The sequence below is a fragment of the Alligator sinensis genome, unplaced genomic scaffold, assembly GCF_000455745.1.
Source record: "Alligator sinensis unplaced genomic scaffold, ASM45574v1 scaffold579_1, whole genome shotgun sequence".
Lineage (NCBI taxonomy): Eukaryota > Metazoa > Chordata > Crocodylia > Alligatoridae > Alligator > Alligator sinensis.
Genome location: NW_005842023.1, coordinates 2626555 through 2650949, shown reverse-complemented (window position 1 = coordinate 2650949; position 24395 = coordinate 2626555). Strand labels below are relative to the sequence as shown.

General features: G+C 42.8%; 1 protein-coding gene across 3 annotated transcripts in view; it reads left to right on the top strand.

The window, feature by feature from the left end:
* The window catches only part of GMDS (GDP-mannose 4,6-dehydratase), a 607114-nt gene that overhangs the window by 87818 nt on the left and 494901 nt on the right, over nt 1-24395 (top strand). For all 3 annotated transcript variants that reach the window (XM_025202406.1, XM_006022214.3, XM_025202405.1), the window contains exons 2-4: nt 4745-4789; nt 16354-16441; nt 23542-23651. In XM_025202406.1, coding sequence (XP_025058191.1) covers nt 23544-23651 — 108 coding nt within the window. In that variant the 5' untranslated portion in view covers nt 4745-4789; nt 16354-16441; nt 23542-23543. The remainder of the gene's footprint in view (nt 1-4744; nt 4790-16353; nt 16442-23541; nt 23652-24395) is intronic.

The window sequence follows — 24395 nt, the reverse complement described above, 5'->3', positions numbered from 1 at the left end:
TTCAGCAGGGGCTTTGTGGGAGTGTTGCTTTCACCGAAAGACTTGGTGGATGGTTTTTCTTAAACTTCTTATCCGTTTTCCTACAGTGGGAACCATCTGTTGTGTTTGTGTGCATGAGTGATACAAAGTACAGCAAGAATGATGCAATTATTAATTTTTGCCTTCTCAGAAATTCAACTATATATGTTTTATGGCCTGCTTCTTGTCTTCTTTATTATGACTCCAAAGCACCTCCATGGAATTAAATGGAATTATACTGGTGCAAGGGAGAGGAGAATAGAGTGCTTGGACTTTTTTTAAAGAAAGCCTGTGGAAGTTGTTTTTGGTCTAAAAGCTGCCAAATGAAACCTGTCAAAAATGATGAAACTGTTTTTCCTTAGCATTCTAGACATTTAGGCCCACATACTCATAACTTGTGATCATTATGATAATTCTTTTGCTCTTATACCTTACCAGTGGGTATTAATATTCTTATTGACTGTAGTTTTAATGTATTAAATATAAAAATACATGCTAATACTGTAGTCCAGCTTAATTCACTTCTCATAGGGTTTTTTTTTCCATCTTGGAATTTGCCTTGACTTAGTTGTAAAGAAAGCTATGTTTAACTAGTAAAATCTATTTGTGCATAGGAAGCAAAGAGAAATATAATTTTTTGTGCACACTTTTTCTATTACTGTATTTGGTTGTAAGTAATATAGTGAATCTCCAAACCAAATATGTTACAGTGATAAAGCATTTACTTATCTAGAGTAGTTTTGTTAAATGGTTATTGTGAAATTGTTTTGACCTCTCCAGGCTCCAGTGTAACTGTCTGGCATGTTTGAACAGGGCCAAACTTTGTTACAACTATATTATAAAGCAATTCCTTTAGCTTGGCCTGTTCTGTTTAAAGTGGGTGCCCTGGTCACAGAGATAGGGCCTCATGTTTCCTGTCTCTTTCGGCTGGTTAGCAAAATTTCAAAATGCAGCGTGCATTCATCTAAAAACAAAATTAAGCCAGAGAATTGAATAGCTCTTCTAAATTGAATAGAAGAGCACCTCACCCAGCAGAGCAAACTAACTGATTAAAACCAGTGTAGAATTAACGCTAGAAAATACTTTTGTCGGGTTCGGTGCAGTTTAAGTAATCCAGCTTTTGTTGAAAGGCTATTAAGTTTGGTAAGTATATACAAACACTGCCATTCAGAAAACTTAGGACATTTTTACATGCGCTTTGGGATGCGGTGCCAGATGCTTTAATTAGCAAGCCGCGCTAATTAAAAGCGTCCGCACGCTGAAAAAATGGTGGTGGGGTGCTTTGAACTAAAGCTCATCGAACGAGTCGATGTATCAAACATGTATTTCAAAGAGTCTCTCTGCTGTTTTTTTTCAGCGTGGGGATGCACAGGGATGTTGATGCACGTGATGCAGAAGGCTGCCAGAGTGCGCCAATTTCTGTGCTTCAGCAGACTTGATTTATCGAGTCTGTTCCGACCGCACTGGATTTCCAGCGCATCAGAGCAGGCTCCCTGCATGTCTGTAGGAGCCCTTAGATTCACTCTGGAAATGTATGTAAGAAGCATTGGGGGGAAAAAAATTCCAGCACTTCAAACAGGATCTAAAAAGTTCTGAAACTGATGCAATAACTGCCAAAAAAGCTGATATCCTTTTGAAAATTGGATAGGAGTGTAAACGTGTAGGACCCATACACAATGACCTGACAGCCAAGGAAGTCGGACAGCAGTAACTTTTTGCTCAGTATTAACATGCATTCAATTTTGAAGCTGTGATTTAGTGGTGCAATGCTTTGTATCCTATTTCCATTTCTTAAATCCATTGATTCACTACTTGTGAGGCCTGAAGATCACAAACAAGGATTAGGACTTTACCTAATATTTATAGGGTAGGTCCTGATCCTTAAGCTGGAACACCACCTAAAGCCCCTACCTTCTCTCTCCCAGCCTTTACTCAATTTCTTGCAGTGAGTCATCAGCGCTCCTTTTCTGCAACACCTCTAGTTGTGTGCGTGGTAGGGATGGATGTGGTTGGAAGCCTGTCATTCAAAGAAAGCAAAACAGAAACTTTCAGAAAGTGTTTTTTATATTTCCTGGAATACTTCCTTCTAGTCTTTTCCATAAATAATTTCTAAAAATTGGGTGCCGTGATTGTAGAGTATAAAATTTTTGTTTTGAATAAAATTTGAATATACAATTTGCATATAATGTAGATTATTTTCATGCATAAGGTGTTTTTCTGTTTTTGTTTTTATTGGAACATGTTTGTTGGAGGCCATTTAATAACCTCTGACCCTCGATCTCATTAGGAAAAGATTGAAACTTTAACCTACCTAACAAGTTGTAAACTTTTATGACATTTTAATCACTGTTCTGATTACTACACTCATTGACAGCTACCATACTGAAAAGCCGGAGAGGGAAATGTGAAGCTTCACAACTGGTTGATACTGTATCTCGGAGCGAGACCACATCAATCTGCGTTGTGTGAGATAACCAGACAGTAAATCTGCTGTACAGTGTTAGAGCCAGGGACCAGTAGCATTCGCACTTGCTGCCTCTTTCCCACTCATTGTAAAGCCATGCCCTATCACTTGATAGACCTTGAAGGGAAATGCAAAGGAAGTAAATGCCACTGCTGGTTCAGAATGTTCCAGTGTGGCTGGAAAGTTTGAGAAATGGCCCGGGTGAGAAGAACAAGACCTTATTGACAGGGTTCAATCCTAGTCAGGTCTGTTTCACATCAGCCTTTTAAATAATCACAGCCTCTTCCCTCCCCTCTCTCTTTTGGGTCTCTAGCATTTTCACCTCTGCTTTCTTCTTTTTTTTTTTTAACAGGTTATGTAACTAAAGCAGAACTCTTTTCCCTCCTCCTCCTTTCCCCCCAAATCTTGGGGGATTTATGAAACATGTAAATTAAAGGTTTGCCCGTTATTTTTTTAAAACAAAATGTTGTGCTTTCTAATACTTAGTTTGTCTAATAAAAGATATCACATCTACCCAAAGAACTTTGCCTGCCTATTGTGATTTCTAAGGCTTGTTTTACTGTACATTTTAGACTGTGTGTACCTTTTTACCCCTATTGACTCTCATATATGACATTTAATTTATGGAACCACAGAACGTTCCAGTATTTCCATGGGTGGTATGCTAAATGTACATTATGTTCCAAATCAGCCAGCATTGTAATCTGATTTTGGTCTGAATCTGGGCATTTAAAAGCGAAGTGTCTGTATATCATGTGTGATAGAATATGTATATTCCAAGATACTCTTTTTTTTCTTCTCTCTGCTTCCCTCCTTCCCCTATCTATAAAAGCCTATAAAACAGAATATATATGTCACAGTGTCATAAGAAAAGCTGCTGGAGTTTTAAAATGACCCACAAAATATGGCTTTTGTATACTGTGCCTTGTCATTCTGCATGGATTTATGTACAGCTACAGCATCAATATCATAAATGTGCTCTACTGGCAGCTCTTTCGTTTAGAGCTTCATAGTGCTTCTCAGATTTCTTAATTGACTATTTGATTCTCTTCAGGCTATCTGTTAGAAGGGAAGTTCATTAAATCAAAGATCAAGTAGCACACTTTTCTGGACCAAAAACAAATGTGTCGTTAACAATGGGACCAAAATGAAAGTGTGTTCACTTTACTCTTGTGAGTGTCTTTGGCACATGGTGAACTTTATGCCTGTGAGTCAATTTGACTTCATTGCATTACTACAGCAAGTTAATTGAGTTTATTAGGAACACTTGCTTATGTGAATTTAAGCACATACCTCAATTTTCCCATGAGCAGGTTGTGATTGGTGAAAAACAGAGCAGGGAAGGGAACAATTAGCTGGGAATTGATGACTTGTTAATTTTTTATATGTGACATGGTACATTACATTTTATATGGAGTTTTTGCTATCATTGCAATAGTACTAAGTTTCATAAGTTTTTATAATGTGATTTATAGAATGCTATAATCCAAATTGTAATAAAGAACATAAAAGAGTATTTCTCACAAAAAATGCAAACCAGCATGTTCAATATTTGACAAGATTTTAATAATTAAACTCCCCAAAGGCAGAGACAGGGAAGCCTAGCGATATGTAAACCTGGAACATAATTTTTATACACATGTACATCAGAATAGAGATTGTTAGACTCATTTTGTGGGACTGAAGTGATAAAGACCATGAAAATAAAATGCCTGCTTCTTTTTCTATCACAATATATAGAATGAATACTGTTTTATGTAATCAGCAGTTCTTGGGCTCAACGCTGCATTATAAAACTTGTTGGGTCAGCTGGCGGGGCACTCTGGCTGCCCAGATCCAGAATTTCCCCCTCCTTTCCTCTGTGCAAAATAGCCTAAATTTGATACCCAGAGTAAGTTGCCAAAGATCTCAGTCTACTCAAGTATTTGAAAACTGGAGTGGGCAATGGAAAAGGAGGGACAGGAGATTTTTGAGTTGCATACGTTAAAGTTACTTACTGTAAGATGGTTTATCTTGTATTGGATTGCTGTTTTAAACTAAATAATAGCACATATGCATGGGTGTCCTCTTAAATAAATATACCCCATAAATCTCAGGAGGAAGTGCGAAAAAATCATGTGACATTACTTGTGGTAACTAAAAGTGAAATTTGCTCTTGCCCAGTCCAATATGATTCAAAATATTTTTAAGATTTTGGCCTACAAGTTGGGTACTTGCTACCCACTTTATTCTTAATGTTTTCCTATCTCTTGCTCTTTCTAGGATGGCTCTTACTTGGCTGAGTTCCTGCTGGAAAAGGGCTATGAGGTGAGTAACTCAAAAACCAACTGCAGACTGATGGAATCATTTGGATACAGCCACTTCCAGCTTCCTTTGCTGTCCTCCTCTGTGTGTGTTTTCCACTCAACCCTAGATAACAAATCAAAACTCCCAGAAAAGAATGTGCAACACGGCTTGTAATCATGCCAGCTTATTGTACTATTTATCACATTGTGTCCACTAGTGGATTCTCTCAGCTCCTTTGGGTACAGCTGCTTTGCACACTTCCTCTAACTCAGATAAGTGGTGACCTGTGCAGCCAAAACTGTTTGAAAAAAAAAAAAAAAGAGCATTATTTACTATGTAATATACTACATTAAAAAAGGAGAGAGAGGGAGTCAGGTGAGGGAGAAGTGGAGGAAGAAAAACCCTGCTCACAATGAAGTCACTTTTAAATTTTGAAATTGCGAAGTAATAAAAAAAAATCATGCTAATCCATGGCAGGCTCATACTAAAAATTTAAACCTGGAAGTTGCTTTCTAATAGGCATTCTGGTTTCTTTATGGAAGTGCAGACTTATGAATGTATTGTTGTAATATATTTTTCCCTTCTGATTTATTGCTTCCATGCTAAAAGTGAGAGTCTTATTTACCAAACTTAATACAACCAAATGCCTGAGACTTGTCACGTTGTATCTGTTGTCAAGTTTGCACTGGTAGTATCCATTTGTGAGCTCTCCCTTGAGTTTAAGCTTTAGCTTTAGCTGTCAAATGACTTGTACTTTGACAAACACAAGTATAAAGAAAATAAATATATGTGCCTTCCTGTCTTGTGCTTATCCCAGGGATTATATAGCTGAACAGTTCTGTTTGATGTTGGCATTGCAAAGGTCATACAGTTACAATACAATACACAATTGCTTGGCATTATTGTGGATATCTAATCACAGATGTTTGCCTGCACAGTAGAAAGTATCCCATAATCTTAGGATTTTAGAAGGGAGAGGGGACAGGTTTCTCAAGAACACCTAGCCCTGTGCCTGGCAATACTGTGTTACAATGTTCTCTCTTTTTGGTAGATAAACCTGAAGTTATGTTTAATATTGGCTTCTTCTGCTGTTTGGGAAGCCTTTGCTCAGCTTAGCAGAGCTTGCTATAGGGAAGCTTTTCTTGATATCCGTCTTTACTTTCTGCATTTCATCCTTTTGCATCTAGTTAATTTTAATGTATTGTACTACCTTGACTGTTACTTACATATTTGTGTTTCACAAATTTGCACAAAACTTGGCTCTTTCTATTTTGGAGGCACATATGCTGAGGATAACATACAATTCTTGGAAAAGAGCCAAAAACAATTCTATATTGGTTATTTTTCTGCCTTGCTATAATTTGGTCACCCACACATTTTCTTTCACGTGTCCCCTTTCTCAGTTGTGATTTAAATGTAAATGCTTTTACCACAGCATAATATTTAGGGTTAGTACAGATTATTGACTCTCCTCAAGCCCATCTTCCTTATCTTTAGGGTGACCATATGTTCTGTTTTTTTTGCTGGGATAGCGCCATTTTAAACACCTGTCTCTGGTGTTCCATCTGTTTCTTCAAATTAACACTTTTTATCCTTCTTTTTTCCCCTCTAGCAATGGGGATGGAAGAAGGTCATATGAACGGTTTTCCAGTCCTCCAGCCACACCTCTTCCCCCTCCCCCAAATCAGCTCTCCAAAAAGGGGTATGAATCTGAAGTGGGGAAGCTGATTTTTTTTTTCTTCACTGGAATAGAAGCAGGGAGGAATAGACCTATGCAGACACTGCCCTAATGGTTGCCACTTCTCTCTGGCTTCTGCAGACAGAAAGTGTAGAATACTGTGTTAACTCTCGCAGATGTTAAGGAATTTGCAATAGCTGTTGGCTGAGCAGCATAGCTTGTGCCTGAAGCAGCAAGTGAGCTGGCTTAGGGTAAGTGAGCTGCTGCATGCTGTTTGTAGTATCTTGAGGAGGCTTATGTTGTGAAAACAGCACTTCTTTATACAACAATTTTTGTAAATAATAAAGTAACAGTCTTGCTACTGCCCTTGCAAGGGTCTGGAGCCTTGCCTTGCCTTATTGTCCTGCCACACCAAAAAGTTCCTGCTGCCTCACCCAGATTGTCTTCTTGGATGCCACACTTTCTGGACACTGTTAGTCATCCATAACTCAAAAAAATCCCTCCTCCCCACCACATCCCCCACATTCTGTCTTCCAAAACCAAGGTGTGCATTTTATTTGGAGGCATGTGGTATGCAAGAAAATACAGTATCTTCCTAACTACAGCCTTATTCTTCAGTGTTACTGAATGCATAGCATCTTTCCTAAAGAAAAGGCTCCTAAGTAGTTCATTGTGTAATATAACATAATTGAATGAAAAGACCTCTTTCCACACTTATCACTGGATTGGATTATACTATGACTACTAGCAAACATTGTTTTGATCATTCTTCTGTAAGTGTTGTTCTGTCTGTCTCCTGCAGCATGATTACAAAGGCAAACTAATGTGTTTATGTTGGAGCTTGAACACCTATTGAGAGACAATATTGCTCACTTGGCCTAGGGATGGTAACAAGTTCAGTGTTTTCAGGTTTTATATTGCATAAATAAAGTCTGAGATGAAATATGATTGGCCTGATGTCTCAAATTTCCCTTCTGATCTAAAACCTGGTGAAAATGTCCTTATGGCCATTAGTAGCTTCAAATTAGCTATTTTTTTAACAGATGAGAAAACACATTTAAAAGGGAATTTGAAACTGAAAAGTACCATGTAAATGGTAAAGTTGATATTCAACCTGTGGCTGAAGTCATGCTACTGTATTTGTAGTTTTTAAATGTCACCCTGGCCCAAAATAAGTTATGAAAATAATGTGGCTAGTACTAGATGCACCTGTAGTTATGTTGAAAACAGTCCCTTAGTTTGTATGAATTCAGATATGCAGAATAATGACAGTCATTCCTAATTTACAGACATAGAAATTTACTTTGTTTGCTTCAATCTAAGTTTACTGTCTTCCAAGTGTATGGAAAAAAGTATGATGGAATGAGCTGAAGGATAATGGCAACCTTAAGGACAATATTCAGCCCTTCAGAAATTTGTAGCTTAATGACTGGGGCCCTGGTCAAGCAAGAGACCTAGTACATGCATAACTGTCAGCATGTAAATAATATGGATTTAAATGAGATTATATAGGTTTTTAGTTATGCATGTGCTCGAGTTTTGCTTTGGATCATGACCTAAGGGGCGCTGAAGTTTTTGTTCATGGATGTGATATCCCAAGTGCAAACTCTCTTTATGGTCTTTAGATGTTGAGCAACTGTTGTACAGGCCAGTTGTTATGCAGGACAAGAAGTTAGGATCATAGGAAAGGAGCGCTGCAAGGGACCTCCTTGTAAGGTGATCTACTCCAGCTCAAGACCAGATTGTCCTTGACTAAACCATCCTAGCTAAATATCTGTGCAACTAGTTCTTGAAAACTTCCAAGGATAGAGATTCCATAGTTTTTCTAGGTAGGCTATTCCAATGCTTGACTATCCTTATAGTCAAAGTTCCTCCTCATCTCCAATATAATTTCCCCTGCTGAAACTTGAGACCATTGCTCCTAGTCCTGTCCCCTGTGGCTACAGAGAACAGCCCATCTCCATCCTCTCTATAATTGCCCTTCAGGTATTTGAAGACAGTTATCAAATCCCCGTCTTCCCTTTTTCAGGCTAAGTAACCCTGGTTCTTTCAGCCTTTTCTCACAAGTCTTGCCTCCAAGGCTCCCAGTCATTTTTGTTGCTCTGTGCTAGACTTTTTGCAAACAGTCTACATCCTTCTTGAAGTGTGGGGCCCAAACCTGGGCACAGGTGAGGCCTTACCAGTGCTGAACAAAGTAGAATATTCAGCTCCCTTGGTTTGCAGATGACTCTCCTCTTAATACAACTGAATATGCTGCCAGCTTTTTGCACCAAAAACACACTCTTGGCTCTCATTCAGCTTAAGGTCTACTATAACCCACCAGATCCTTCTCTTCAGCACAGCAGCCTAGCCAGTCATTCCCCAGTCTGTATTAATTTGTGTATACAATCATTCTGTCCCAAGTGCAAGATTTTGCACTTATCCTGTTGATTCCCATCTGATTGATTGTGGACCACTTCTCTGGTGTATCCAGGTCATTTTGAATTGTAGCCTTACCCTTTGGAGTATCTGCAAATTTGCTAAGTGTACATCTAATCCCATCATTGGAATCACTGATGAAGATATTAAACAATACTGAACTCAAAACAGATCTCTGGTGAACCCCACTTGATACCTCCTTTGTACTGGGCATTGAGCCATTGATGACCGCTTGCTGAGTATGATGATTCAACCAGTTATATCAATCTTACAGTGCTCATTAGCTTGTTAATGAGAATGTCATGAGAGAGTGTCAAAAGCCTTGCAAAAGTCTAGGTATATGTGGCAGAGCACCTTTGTGGGTGCTTGCCTCTTGAGGGCTCTCACAGGCTCCAAGGGGAGCCTGTTTTGGAGAAGCAGCAGGGGAAACCTTCCCCTGGTACCATTTAAAGGGGGAAGATGTGTGGCAGGGCACTGTGGGTGCCTACCACTTTAAGACCAGAGCCAAGCAGCCAGCAGGTGCTTGATTGAGGCAGCCATTTTAGATCCCTGGCTGCCTATATAAACAGCTCAGTTCCCTGCTGGCTGGGAAGGCAGCAACATCTCTTTTGGAGAAGCAGCAGGGGAAACCTTCCCCTGGTACCATTTAAAGGGGGAAGATGTGTGGCAGGGCACTGTGGGTGCCTACCACTTTAAGACCAGAGCCAAGCAGCCAGCAGGTGCTTGATTGAGGCAGCCATTTTAGATCCCTGGCTGCCTATATAAACAGCTCAGTTCCCTGCTGGCTGGGAAGGCAGCAACATCTCTTGGCTGTGAGGCTCCATAACAACCTGGAGGTAAGGGAGGAGCTGTAGGGGGTGGATTGGAGGCTCCTGGTTCTGGGCATGACCTAAAACTGGACCCTGCCAGGACTGGGTGTCCTGGTGGGGCTCTCAGTGGTGCGGGAGCCCCCAGGAAATGCCAGGCCAGTTATCACCCCGGTGAAAGGTGGGTAGGGGCACCTTAACCCTAGCCCTCACCTTCGGGTGGGTCACTTAACACCGGAGGTAGTTGGGGCCAGGCACGGCTGCAGCTACCTGAGCTGCAGGTGCCTGTGGGGTGCAAGACCCTGATGAAGGGTAGCTGGGGCCGGGCACGGCTATGGCCACCTGAGCCCACCGGGGAGGGAAGCCCTGTGGCCCTAAGTGAGGGAGGGCAGACAGGTGGAGCCCCATGTGTCATTATTGACTCCAAGATGAACATGAGCTGCCAATGCCAGTCCACAGCCAGCAAAGCCAACCGCACCTTGTCATGCATCCAAAGATGCATCTCAAGCCGGTCCAGAGAGGTGATGCTCCCCCTCTACATGACATTGGTCCAGCCTCAATTGGAGTACTGCATCCAGTTCTGGGCACCACACTTTAAGAATGATGTGGCCTACCTAGAGAGGGTTCAGAAGAGGGCCACCCGCTTGGTTGGAGGGCAACAGGGCAGGCCCTATGAGGAGAGGCCGAGGGACCTGAACCTGTTCAGCCTCAGCAAACAGAGGCTGAGGGGAGATTTGGTGGCTGCCTACAAACTCAGGGGAGATCAGCAGCAAATAGGAAGGGTCCTATTCCCCCCAGCAGCACCTGGGGTGATGAGGAACAATGGTCAGAAGTTGCTGGAGAATAGGTTCAGGTTATAGATTAGAAGGCACTATTTCACTATTAGGGTGGCTAGGATCTGGAACCAACTTCCTAGGGAAGTGGTTCTCGCTCCTAACTTGGGAAAATTCAAAAAAAGGTTGGATGAACATCTGTCTGGGGTCATGTGATCCCAGTGTGTGCTCCGGCCTGTGGCGGGGGGCAGACTAACAGATCTATTTAGGTCCCTTCTGACCCCTAACTACTATGAAACTATGAAAGTGAGTGGGGGCAGAGATGTGGAGCCCTGAGTGAAGAGTGGAGGAACCAGAGAGTGAAAGCCCTATATGTTTATGTATATAGAGTTGCCCCCAGAAGGGGCCAGAGTAAGCTTAGACTCGGTCAGGTAATTGGCTGGCCACTACCCCGGTGAGGGTCGCGGGACAGGCCCAAAAGATGGTACGTCTGCCACTCAAGAGCTGGACTAGCTAAGCCTATAGCCTAAGGGGCCTGCTTCAAGAGGGAGCAAGGCAGGATGAGTCATTGAGATATGAAAGAGACCCTGTGAGAGAGGGTGCAGTGTGTGAGGCCCGAGTGAGAGGCGGGCAGTGTCAATGGGCATGTGACTGAGGTCTGACGGTGTGGCCTAAGATTGCTTCGGGATCCTTAGATAGTGCCCCCTGGCATTGGGGCATGAATGGGCAGCCTCCCGCCTTAATCACCATCCTCATTAAGAACAAGGCATGGCAGGCGAGTCAGGTAGGGGGTGTGCCCAATGGAAAGTAGGGAACCTAGCACTGTGGCTAGGTGGGGAGCCCCATTTTCTCACAGTATATCATATCCACTGCTTTCCTCCCCATCCACAGAGCCTGTCACTTTATAGATTCATAGAAGTAGGGTCGGAAGGGACCTGAGCAGATCATCAAGTCTGACCCCCTGCCATGGCAGGAAAGAGTACTGGGGTCAAACGACCCCTGCAAGGTGTTCATCTAGCCTCCTCTTAAAGACGCCCAGGGTGGGAGCCATCACCACTTCCCTTGGAAGTTGGTTCCAGATCCTAGCCGCCCTGACTGTGAAGTAGTGTCTTCGGATATCTAGTCTAAACCTACTTTCTAACAATTTGTGGCCATTATTCCTTGTTACCTCGGGGGGCACTAGAGGGAACAGGGTCTCTCCCAAACCCTGCTGGTCCCCTCTGGTGAGTTTATAGATGGCCACCAGGTCCCCCCTTAGCCTTCTCTTGTGAAGGCTGAACAGGTTAAGGTCCCATAGCCTCTCTTTGTAGGGTCTGCTCTGCTGTCCCCAGATCACGCGGATGGCCCTCCTCTGGACCCTCTCATTGCTGTCCACATCCCTCCTGAAGTGCGGCGCCCAGAACTGAACACAGTACTCCAGCTGCGGCCTGACCAGAGTCACATAGAGGGGGAGGATCACCTCCTTGGCCCTTCTTGAGATTCATCTGTGGATGCACGACAAGGTACGGTTAGCCCTACTGACCGTGACCTCACATTGTCGGCCCATGTTCATCTTGGAGTCAGTAATGACTCCAATATCTCTTTCTGCCACCGTGCTCTCGAGAAGGGAGTTTTCCAGCTTGCAAGTGTGCTGCTGGTTCATACTGCCCAAGTGCAGCATGAAAGCTGAGGGAAGTCGAATTGGTCGGGGATAACTAATTCTTGGTGAATCTATGCTGGCTGTTTCTGATAACCTTGTTTTCCTCTGGGTGTTTTCCAATGGCTTCCTTGAGAACCTGCTTCATGATCTTTCCAGGCATTGTAGTCAGGCTGACTGGTCTGTAGTTCCTTGTATCTTCCTTTTTCCCTTTCTTAAAGATGGATACTATATTTAGCTTTTTCCAGTCATCTGGGACTTTACCATGAGTTCTCAGAAGATGGCCAGTAGCTCTGAATTTACCTCCGCCAATTCCTTCAGTGCCCTAGGGTACATCACATCTGGACCTGCCAACTTGAAAGCATCTAGCTCCTCTGAGTAATCCCTAACCTGTTTTTCTACTATTAGGCTGTTTGTCTCATTCCCTGTTAGCTGCTGACTGCACTCATCTAGTAGCTGCCCCTCTTTGTGAAGACTGAAGTTAAAAGCATCAAATAGTTCAGCCTTGCCCAGAATTCTGCAGTCACTGCCCAATTAAGAAATACGCATAGGTAAGTCCATTGTCAGAGGAGAGGATAGTGGTAGAGGGGTAGAGCATCAAGGACAAATAAACTGGAAAATAGAACCAAATGAATATTTCTGTGGGAGAGCCTGCTAGGGTTAGCCCTTGCAAATGCTCTTGAAAAACAATATAGGTAGGGAGAGCATACATGTCCCAGCATTCTGTACAGGGTTATAAGTTTTAAACTGTAATTTAAGTATACTTTTTAAATGCTTGTTTCCAGAGTTGTGCTTGCTGTAGGGTTTCTAACCTTGTACCATATTTCCTTCACTGAAATAATGTAGGTAACTGGTGATCAAATACAGGGAGGTGAATCAGTGATGGCTGGTATGAGCAGAGAACAAGTTGGCTGCCCACACTTATAAATACATTAGATCCCAATGGCAATTGAATGATAGTATATGCTGTGTTTCCACATAGGGAAACTTCTTATTGCCTTAGAATAACTTCATGAATCGACTTTGGCTTGTAGGAATTTCAGCTGCAACAGAATTAATATTATTCTTTAACAGGCTGTTGCATTATTTTTACATAATTAAATAATATAAACTGTTAGACTGCCTCAGTGATTCCTAACTCTTCTCTCATTGGTCACAGTCACTTAAGAGTATAATGCTAGACATGCATAAGTCAGACTGCTTATTAGTGTGCATTACTTTGCACTTTTCAGCATTAAATTTTTCGAAGCCCATTCACTGTAGCTTTATTTGGTCAGTTGGATGTTCCATTTTTTCAAAAAAGTAAAATTTAAGTCATTTTAATTGAAGTTTACTGACTCAAAATACTGAGGTAACTAAACTTAGCACAAAAATCAGATGTAATTTATTTTTGTTTGTTTAAAAAAAACCCTCAACCCCTGTTGAGAGAAATCCACTAATCTTGCATTCTTGACTGGATTATCCAGTTTGCATGCAGTTTGGCTTGTCACAAAGTTTGTATTTCACCTGTCTTGCAAGCAAACAAAGGCAGCTTTCATCAGCTCTTACAGTAATACTTTCTTGCATGGATTAAGCATTTGGCAGGTTTTCTTTCTCTGGCATACACATACCAAAAAGGGGGAGTGTGGTGAGGGGGGAAGCTGAGCTTGTGTTTTCTTCTTATCACAGGATGCAAGAGACTCTCTATCTGTTTATTTGCTGGAACTTTATGAAGCTATGTGATGTTTGCATTTAGCACATCTCAATGGTTAACTGCATCCTAGTCATTCAGCTGACACAAAACTCCTGGAAGTACAGTCTTTCATCAAGCTTTGAGCTGCCAGTATTTGACTGTTGGTCTATGATTTGTGTAAACATGAACTTGAGCATAACTCAATTCTGAATCAAATAATCAAGAGCTGACAATGTCTATCATCAGGATTTCAAGTCAGAATATTTTAGTTTCAGAAATAGTGTTAGAATGATTAAGTTAACTTGATCATTTTTTCCTCTTTAAAATATTGTGTTTTTGGAATTCAAAGTTCATTACTTTCCTGGTTTAAAAAAATATTTGGATTAGAATATAACAATGTTTCCAATGTTTTTTGTAGCCTTTTAGTTATGGCTCTGTATTCTTTTAAGGATTTCATTAAAATAATTTTGCTGCACCTACAGAATTAGTGGAACATGAATTCTTATGTTGCAAACGCATGCAATATTTCCTTCATTATGCTACAGGCATTTAGAAGGCAGAGTAGATTTGTACCTTAGACTAACTAAAGTAGATAACTAAGATCACCTCATCAGATTATTTGAAAGAACATGCATAGAGCAGTATATAAAATGGAGAGAATGATTTGACTACAGAAACCGGGAAGGGAAGGAAGGGATTTGTCATGTAATGGCATTAGTTAACCTCTAAGGCTAGGGACAGACATTCAAAAAGCCTGAGCCTGAATTGATTCAATCTTTGCAGGTTAGTCTAACCTAAATAGTCTAACCTGGCTAGGCTAAATCACTTTGTAACCACACAGACATCCCCTCTGGTCTGAAAAAATGCTGGTACGTGCCTGCAGTGGCTCAGGCTAGAATCCGGGGTGGGGCACTAGAGCAGCTCTCCCTTCCCTTTTACAGTGCTTGAGCTGACAGCGGCGGGGGGTTGTGGCGAGTCCTCAGCAGGATGTTATGATTAGGCCCCTCCCTTGATAACAGAGCATTTATCAGCTCTGTTATCAACATTTAGCACGCTCTTCTTACATAGTTTTTTCCAAAGGAAGGAATCCAGGGACCTTACCAGCTGACCTGTTGATTAGCTCCAAAAAGCCCTAAGCAAACACTGTCCTATCTGCCTTACACCGACATCTCAGCATTAACTAGCATACCACATTCTGCCTACAGTCCATGTTGTGGGAGAAAGGGATTCCGGCTTAAGTAGCAAGTGGTGCGGGTAGAGGGGGACACAGATTGGGGCTAAGTGGACCCTGCTATGCCTGCAAGTCTCTGCCAGAGATCCAGCCAGGGAGCAGAGGGGAGAGGCCAGCTCTTTAAAAAAAACAAAACAAAGAGAGAGAGGATTTATGGCTACAATTTTAGGGCAGGGAGTGATAAACAGATTAAAACATCTTAAAACCATGAAAGATAACGTGTACATCTTTGGTTGCCTCACTCAGTTTTGAGTATAGTGCATATCCTTCACTAAAGTCAGTCTTTATATACTTTAGATAGAATACAAGGAGTCTCTTGCATGTAGAGCCAGCCTTTGCAATCCAGAAACTTTGTCTGTGCTCTTGGGCACATGTTAATTGCTATGGGGATGACAAGAACAAAAAGAGACCTACAAGCAATTTTGTTGCATCAAATTGTGAGGGAAAGCTTCAGAAATACCTGGAACAAGTCAGGTATTTTAGTTTAAGCTTCTACTTGTGCAGCTGGTGACTTAAACTAACATAAACCTTGGCAACAGAGAAAGGAGTATCTTGCATAAGGAGGAAATGGGATCAGTTTTTGAACAGATTCTCTAATGTATTAACACAAACAGGCTTTTCTTTAGCATCATGCAAGCTCATTTTTATTCCAACTATTTAATTTTTTCACAGACCTATTTATCAAGGAAATTCCCACTCTCAAGTTAAGTCTGAGCTGCCCTGTCTCTTTATATGTTATCTCAGAACACTGACTCTTAAGTTATGAACAAGGTCCTGTTTTGTCTGCTTGTTTCTGCACTTTCAATGTACCAGTTTTCTAGAGCAATTGACAGTGTTTGTTGAATGTCTGCACAATGTAATGGCAGTGTTTGGGCCCAGGAATGATATGCAGGGGTAGTAACAGGAGAGGATATGAAACATTTAACATATTGGCAGAAGGATGGATCATCAAAGAACTCATCACAAAATACTTTGTGCTGAGCCATTGACAAATGTGTATTTATGTTTAATATTGCTACATGCTGTCCACCTTCAATTAAGAATAGAGAGAGATGCCTGTCAGCAAGCAGTATCTGATATCAGGATTTGTGAATTTGGGAAGAGAGGGGTTGGCAAACAGAATTAGATCCTAATGAGCTAATTAATTGTGCTTATTAACTGCTACTTTTTTGCTGTAGGAGGCCTTTACAAAGGTGCTACCAATCGAAATCAAAGCTTTCCCTGTGATAATCCCTAATAACATAAATAAATAGAGGGTTGGTTTAAGTAGTTTCACTAGAGAAAATGTTTTAACAAGAATATTCAGAGGTACACACAGAGGCATCTAAAATCCCATTTAATTTTACATTCTTCTTCCTCTTTAAACTATAGGTGCATGGAATTGTTCGCAGATCTAGCTCTTTCAACACAGGCCGGATTGAGCATCTCTATAAGAACCCACAGGCTCACATTGAAGGAAGTAAGGCTCTGTTTTTGTATTGTATTATTTCTCAGTCTCAATTTTTTCATGAGGCTTTTTTTTTTTTTTCCACAGCATGCCTTCCCCTGCCAGAGGTATATAAATGGCCCCGTCTCTCTCTAAAACCTAACAAACAATTGTGATTCTAAAGCTTTCATCCTACCCAATTAAGGCTGAAGATAGTGGTAAAACTTCCATTAACCAAGCAAGGATTCCTTCCGGCTTCCTGTCTGTCTCTACCTCAGTGAGAAACGGAAGCAGTATGTTTTTTTTCTGATCAAAATGTGGCATAATTATTATGTATGCTCCTCCATGGTATGGGGAAAAATACATGCAAAACTTCAAGTCCATTTAATTGAACTGGGAAGGGGATGGTATTTTATATTTTATGCAAATATTGATGTAATCTATGTACAAAGAGGTCATTGGTTTAGAAAAAAATAGTGGGTAGGTCCTGCAAGAAGCTGCAGATTGGGAAAGCCTTGAGAAGCTGATGATGTGAAGCAGCATTAAGCCAGTATAGAAGACAGCCATTTTAACTGTGGATCACTTAAATTTAGATCCTAAAATGAAGGATCCAATTAACTTTTCTCTGGTTCTATTCAATATTTCTTTCCAGAACTAATATAGTATTACTTCCTTACATCTGTTTGTCTTTGTGACCTTTGCAGTTTCAGGGGCTCAGCTGTACCACAGCCTAGTCCTGGTGACTGATGAAATACTCTGGAAATGCTCATATTAGTTTAGCTGTACCTTGTAACTGCTAACATCTGCATCTTATGGATTTCAGTAAAAGATTTGCTCTTTATCTTTTGGAGTGGATTTTTTTGACTGTGAGATTTAGGAAATGAAATGCTTTGAGCTACGTTGCAGATACTTTGGGTGGGTCTCTCAGTACTGCATCACTTTTTTCCCCTCAAATCAGCTTCTATGGTTAAATCTTCCAGAGTCTGACAGAGGGGTCTATATGAAAAAGCAATAACTGTGACTCAGCATGAATAAGACATGATTGATTTGTTACCGAGTGGGAAGAATTGAATATGAAGACAGCCACATCTCTGCCTTCCACTGGATATGTACATACTTTTTGACACAGTGTTACAGTCTGGGTATCCCACTAGCTATGCCATTGCTCCGCAATTCGAATGCCAATGGCGGGTTGAATGCTCTGTGCAGGTCGGAGGCAGAATTCTAGGTACCTGTGGCTTGTCTCTGTTTTTTTGGTCAGAAAGCTGAAGCCATTCCTATTTAAGAAGTGTGAAAAATTGTTACAGGTGTTGATTAAACACCAAGCTTGCACAGTTTATATCAGACTAATGAAATTGGAATCAGGCATTTCTAGCCTGGTGGAAAAACCTCAGTCACTTAAAGGGCCTTGTCTTTGGTATCTGACCCCCTGGATGGTTTAAAGGCAGCCAAGTTTGTCAAACTATGTAGAACATGATACAAGATATATATATTTACAATATTTTTGCTGGTGCTTATTTTTAAAATGTTTAATTTTCAGCAAACCTTGAAGATGTTTCCAAAATGCATGGTTAGTTTGTGCTATAGTGACTTGTAATAAAGTTCAGGTGTCATGACTAGGGATATGAAAGGTTGCATGTTTAAGTGATAAGATAACTAGTTAGCTTACCAGTCATCCTTTAGCTGCAGATGAGCAGTCTGGCAGGGAATGGAGGAAAGGAAGCTGTGTGGTGCCCTGGCAGGAATCAGAAGGCAGCAGGGCAGACAGAAGGAAGGGAGGTGGGGGGATGGAGGAGAGATGAGGGGATTAGTACCCATAGCTTAAGAGGAAAATAGGGAGTGGCCTAATGATCATTAGCTAAGCAATTAGATGCTCATTTGCAGGTGCCCCCTCCCTCCCAAGGCAGGGCTTCAGGTGGACTGTGTTGTCTGGCTGGGCTTGCCTCTTCCTGACCTCCCAGTCAAAGGTCTTTGAGAGCTGGGATCAGCTCCCAGCAACAGCTGTGTCCTAGCCGCTGTCCTGTTGGCAGGGGATCCTAGTTTTCTCTTCTTATTCACAAATCTCACAGATTCTCTGATATAGAAAAAGTGCAAATTTTCTGATTTTAAAATCCCTCAAATCTATGTTTTTCGACAATTAAAATGAAATGTCACTGTAAGTGCCACCCCCCTGCCTGACCACCAAGGATCCGGGTTTTCTGTTTCCCACAGAAAAACAGAAAAAAACCATGGATTTTCCTCTTTACCTAAGAAAAACGCAGATTTTTTATCTTAACAGAGAAACGTGGATTTTGCTCTTTTGCAAAGAGCTCCAGCCTGCAAAGGGCTGGGGGAGTGGGATGAGGGTGGTCAGGCAAGGGGAGCCATGGGCATGTACATGCACATGGTTGTCAGGCAGCCTGGGGAGCAGCCCCCGCAGGTAAATGTGGAAGGGGAATTGAGGCTCAGCATACGGAGGGAAGGAGGCAATTGGGTGGGGCTGGGGCTGGTGCTGCTGCACAGCCAGGCAGTGCTTGGGGCCCAGGGCCACAATGTGCAGCCACAAGGCCCTGTCTGGGAGCAAGGCGGGGCCAGAGGTGACTCGTTTGAAGGGGTGGGGTGAGACAGGCTCCCTGCCACTGCATGCATCAGTCCCCCAGATCTGTGCGTAGGCTCCAGCTCCCCACCCTGCCACCCACCTTTGGGGCCTCCACAGCCTGGCAGGCATGGCAGGACCAGGCGGGAAAGCTCACTGTGGATGCTGTGAGCCCCACCCTGTCCTAGTGATCAGCAGGGCAGTGGCATGGCAGCGGTGGGGGAGGAGGGGAAGGTGGCTCCTGCCACTGTACACACCCCTGGGGGAGGCACGTGTGCTCCACATTTGTGCCCAGAGTGAAGGCAGGCTGCGCAGCTCAGGACTTTGTGCCCTGCTGCTGTTGCCCCAGGAGCCATGCAATGCCATGCTGTGCCTCCCGCCATTGGGCGGGCAGCAGACACACAGTGCAGCCAATGCATGGCTCCTTGAGCAAAGGCAGTATGGCACACAGAGCCCCAGCTCACAGCCCACCTCTGCCCTGCACACAAATCCATGGGGCATGTGCCCCTCATGCCACCCCTGTGGGAGCATGCAGTGGTGGGAGCTGCCCTCCCCACCTCTGGAGAAGCTGCCCACAGCCCACCTCTGCCCTGCACACAAATCCAGAGTAGAATGCAGAACCTAGACTTGAAAAACTATAAAGTGTCTTGAAGACTGTCACTGAGGGTATTTTTTCAGGTTTTTGCCAGTTGACTATGAACAAAGATTAATAGGCTAGTACCACATTCAAATACAATACACACCTTCCCTGCTCCTCCCAAGAAAATTAACTCTTGGAAATTGAAATATGTGTTTTAAATGAGCAGAAGGCCCAATCATGTGAGCTGTATGGCCCCCCTTCTCCACTTAGGTGGGCAGACAGTGACATCTGCTGATTCAGCTGAAGGGCCCACCTGCTTGAGAAGAGTTTGGGCAGTTTCATCCTTCAGATGACTTCCATTTCACAGGTTGAGCCAAGCTTCCTGGCTGCTCTTGTTTTTTGAGCTGAACTGGGTGGACAGACAGCAGTGCCTACCAAGTCAGCTGAGTGCCTGTTGCTGGTGGAGCTGAACTGCCCAGCTCCTCCTCTTCACCTGAGTGGGTGCTTAGCTGACTCTACAGGTGCTGTTAGTTAGTATTAGGCCATCTACTGATCTGGAAGATGCTGCTGGCTCTTTACTTAGCTCAATGGAGGAAAAGAAGAGGGATCTTGTAGTTTGGAACAGGCGGTAGTGTCAAGGCTAATCTCTTTCTAAATGCATTTAGAAATGGGAGACTGTAACAGAGAGCCTGGGGCTTTCTGTTCCTTTATGAGAGAAGCAGCCCAGAGAGGGAGCTCTGCAGCCTGGTAGAGTGCAGCTGCTGCAGGTCACCATAATAACTGGGCAATGAGGCCAGTTAGCAGGTATATAAAACCAGGGCCCTAACTAGCAAACTAGTCTAGCCCTGCAAGCCACACGGGTAAGAGCTCGTGGCCAGGGGGCCTAGCAGAGGATGCTGTAGGTAGAGACTGCTCTGCTGTCTGTGGATCCCCAGTGAGGCCCTTGGAGAACTGGGAAGCTATTCTGGCACAAAAGGTGAGGGAAAGTTTTCCCTCTAAAGTGTCTGTGTTGGTAGGCCCAGAGGGGACTGTTTGTATTAGCCCAGAGGCTTACTGTTTAGGTTGCAGTTTAGCACCAGTGGTTTGGGTTGGGACTGTAAGGGACGATATACAAAGTCCCCATTAGTGCCCGAGGGGCATGTGATTGTCTCAAGTCTTGCCAGGGTTCAAACAAGTGCTGAGCCTGGAGCAGGGCCAAGCGTGAGGCCACAGAGCCAGATGGGGGCCGGGGCCCAGTGCCTGAGAGGAGAGCAGCCAGACAGGGGCCAGGGGCTCAGTGCCCAAGAGAGCTGGACCACACTTAGTGCCTCAAAACCAGGTCCAGTACAGTGCGCCTGGATTTAGAAGGCCTAACTAAGAGGGAAAGGAGCAGTGGCAGTCAAGGAGGCTGAAGCCCCAGCAGGAGAGTAACGATACAGCAGCACCCACAAGGCTTGAGGTGTGGTATAGCGGAGGAATGGAGACATGCAATTAGCCTTTAAGGCTATAGGGGCCCTGCAGTGGCACGGTCAAGAGAGGCCCAGTGAAGAGCTTGGGAGTAGTGTAGTTGAAACCAGTAGGGTGCCGAGGAACCCCAGTGGGGATTCAACTGGATTGGAGCCCACGCTAAGGCCCAGGGGCCTTTTAATCCTGTTATTACATCAAGGTGTAACAGGCCCGTTTAATCTTGTTATTATATCAAGGTGTGATGGGCAAGACAGAAGGGAAGGCAGCCTAGGGACAGAGTAGGGCATAGTTGCAAAGCCACCAGGGGGAATTACAGCTGTCCCTGGTAACCCAGTGTGCTACAGGGACAAAGTTGGTATCTTTTGCTCTATTGTGGCATTAAATTATATTGGCATGACTGTCTTCCCAGTGTGAGGAGTGGGGTGGTCATTAATGTTAAGCTTGCAGTAACAGCTCTGATTTGAATTTTGAGAATTTTCTCACAGAAAATGTAATGCTGTGCTGCATGCACCATTTTTTACATGGATGATGAAAGACATTATTCATAGCCAAGAGAAGTGACAGACATGTAGGCTATTAGCTGAGTGTCCTCTGCAGGAACCTGGAATTCTAATTTCCAGCTGTAGCTCTAGCTTTGATCAAATTAACGTCTCCCTCCTAATAGCCCTGTCTTCAGTGTTAGTGTAAATTTACGTGCCTGGCTCATGGTGAGGAACAGAGATTGCTGGTAACAAAGTTCTTTGAGGTGCTTTGTCCATTCTCACTGGTGTTGTCTCTGTGCCTGAAACACTCAATTAGACATTTCTTTTGCCTTGGGAGTACCTGTGAGGTGCACCACAGCACTGCCCTGTCTTGTGGCAAAGAAGATAAGATATTTGCAAAGAAATAAAAGGCAGTGTGCACTTCCTGCTCCTCAGTTTTTCTCAGCCGCAGAATCTAATACTGCATGCAATTCTGTCCAAGAGGGTGGGATGCAGAAATGCGCACAGATTAAAACACTTGGAGAAACTCCAGTTACTAATAAAGAACTTGTCTCTTGTCATTATCCATGTGAACATTTTTGCTGTAAGTGATCAGAGCTCATCTGAGTGGCCACCAGGGGTCATGATGGCCACCCCTGGGGCCTGGTCCTGTCACAGTAATAAACCTGTTTTACTTTATCACTGACAGGACCAAGCCCCAGAGGTGGCTGTCATGACCCCTGCTAGCCACTTGGCTCCTGCCCTGCCCCGACTCCTTGAGTACCCTCCCTTTTCTCTTGCATGCCAACATCTCGATGGAGTTATTTTATTGAAAAAAAGGAGGCTGCCCTAGGGTCCCACAGCATATCCTTGTGATTCCAGTCCTGCTTCTCAAGCACCAAGTGGTTTAATTGCACAAAATTGCATAAATTTAGACCAGAAACATGTACAAAGTAATCATCACACAATAAAAATGACTGTCCAACTATAAAAAGAGCTAACTAGCTATAAAATTAGTGCTTGAAAATGTGTAACAACTCGATTAGTTGATTTCTTTCCAGCTTTAATTTGAATGTGTAGCAGGGCCCTCTGTCAAAAACGCTTTAGTGGTGACTTAAAGTTTGACTATGTTTTGGGGTTTTAAAAAATATAAAAAGCAAAGCCCCAAATCCACATAATTAGAAATATTGCAGTTTAAATGTTAAAAATAGCTTTGTGTTAAAATTGAAGAGCAACTGATCAGTTTTTATATACAGGTTTCCCTTGCTTTATGCTGTATATGTGTTCCTGCAAAACAGCGCAGAACTTGAATTCACATAAAGGGAGCCCACTTTACAATGTAACAAATAGGGATACGTTCCAAGACCGTGACTGTACTGACCCCCAGACCCATTTCTACCGTTTTTACAAGACAATTTTGGTACTCACAAACAGCAGACGGCTCAGGGTGGTGGTGAATGTTTAGTCGGTGTGAAGAGAGGGTAGTGAAAGGTGTTAGTGAAGCTCTCTTGCGCTTCATTGATGAACCAGGGATAGGGGTAGGAGATAAGCTAATGGGATGCTTTGAAGCCATAATGGGGATGGCAACTATAGAGACACATGTCGCAGGCAACAAGCAAGGAGCACAGATTCACACAGGAGACTGTATTTTGGTGCGTGTCGCTCCCACACTGTACCACACAAAGCAGCTGACTGCGGGCTTCCACCACACCAATTCCATAAGAGTGAATTTACCTTGCATAAAACAAATTTTTGGTATAAAAAGGATCATCGCATAAGAGCGAGTTCGCGTGTGCAGAACCTGCATAAAGTGAGGGAAAACCTGTATTCCATTTTTGATGAAGTACAAAAGAGCACACATATTCCCAAGTAAATCAAATGTTAAGAACAATAAATTCACCATTATATATGCAACTCTTATAAAGAAAAATGTTTCTAAAATATTAATTCTTATTTAGTGATGTTGTTACCCAATTAATGGATTGGACTTTAAAATAATAGGATCTTGTGGTTTTGAGAACTGTAGCAAGTATTGCTTTCTTTGGTCTAATTGTATATTCTCAATCTAAAGATATGAAGCTGCACTATGGGGATCTCACTGACAGTACTTGCTTAGTGAAGATAATTAATGAAGTGAAGCCTACCGAAATTTACAACCTGGGAGCCCAGAGCCATGTCAAAGTAAGCAGCTTTTGTTGTTTTCCTTTTGAATGGTTTGTGACTTGTGTGACTGTTACTGATTTTTAGTGTTTTGCAGTATTCAGTATCTGACCACTGCTTTAGATCACGTAGCACTTGCCATGATGCTGTGTTCTGGTCTACTTTCAGTACTGAATGCATAATTAAATCTCATCCTTCTTTATAGATGAAGCTAACTCACCATTGCCAACACAATTCTCAATTTTTGTATAATTTCTTTGTCATTTGAAGCAAAATTGCGGGTGCAAGATGTTCTGCAAATAAACCCTAAGGGAACAGCAGCAGGCTTGTATCTAAACCAAAACAGGATTTAAAAATAGACTTTATTTTTAGCTGGCACATAGTATCATTTATACTAGGGATGTGCATGAACTTGAAGGGAAAAAAAATCTTAATTAGCTGAGTGTTCCAAATTCTAGTTGGAGGCCTTTGGGGAGAAAAACTTACTTTCATACCATCCCTCATCCCAAGCCTCTAAAGGTGCTGGCAGATGGTAAGGCAATTATGCACTTCGGGCCTGAGGAATTTTATGTCCCATTCCTCACTCGTGTGACCTGCCTTGCCAGACATACATGGCAGGTTGCACAGTTCTGGGAATGGGGCATAAAATAACTCAAATCCCAATTGCACAACTGTCAATTGCCAGTTCTGGGCAGGGACACCTGCATTTGGGGAGCACAAAACTCTCTGCTCCCTTGCTGCACCCCCCCCCCCCCCCAGGCCAAT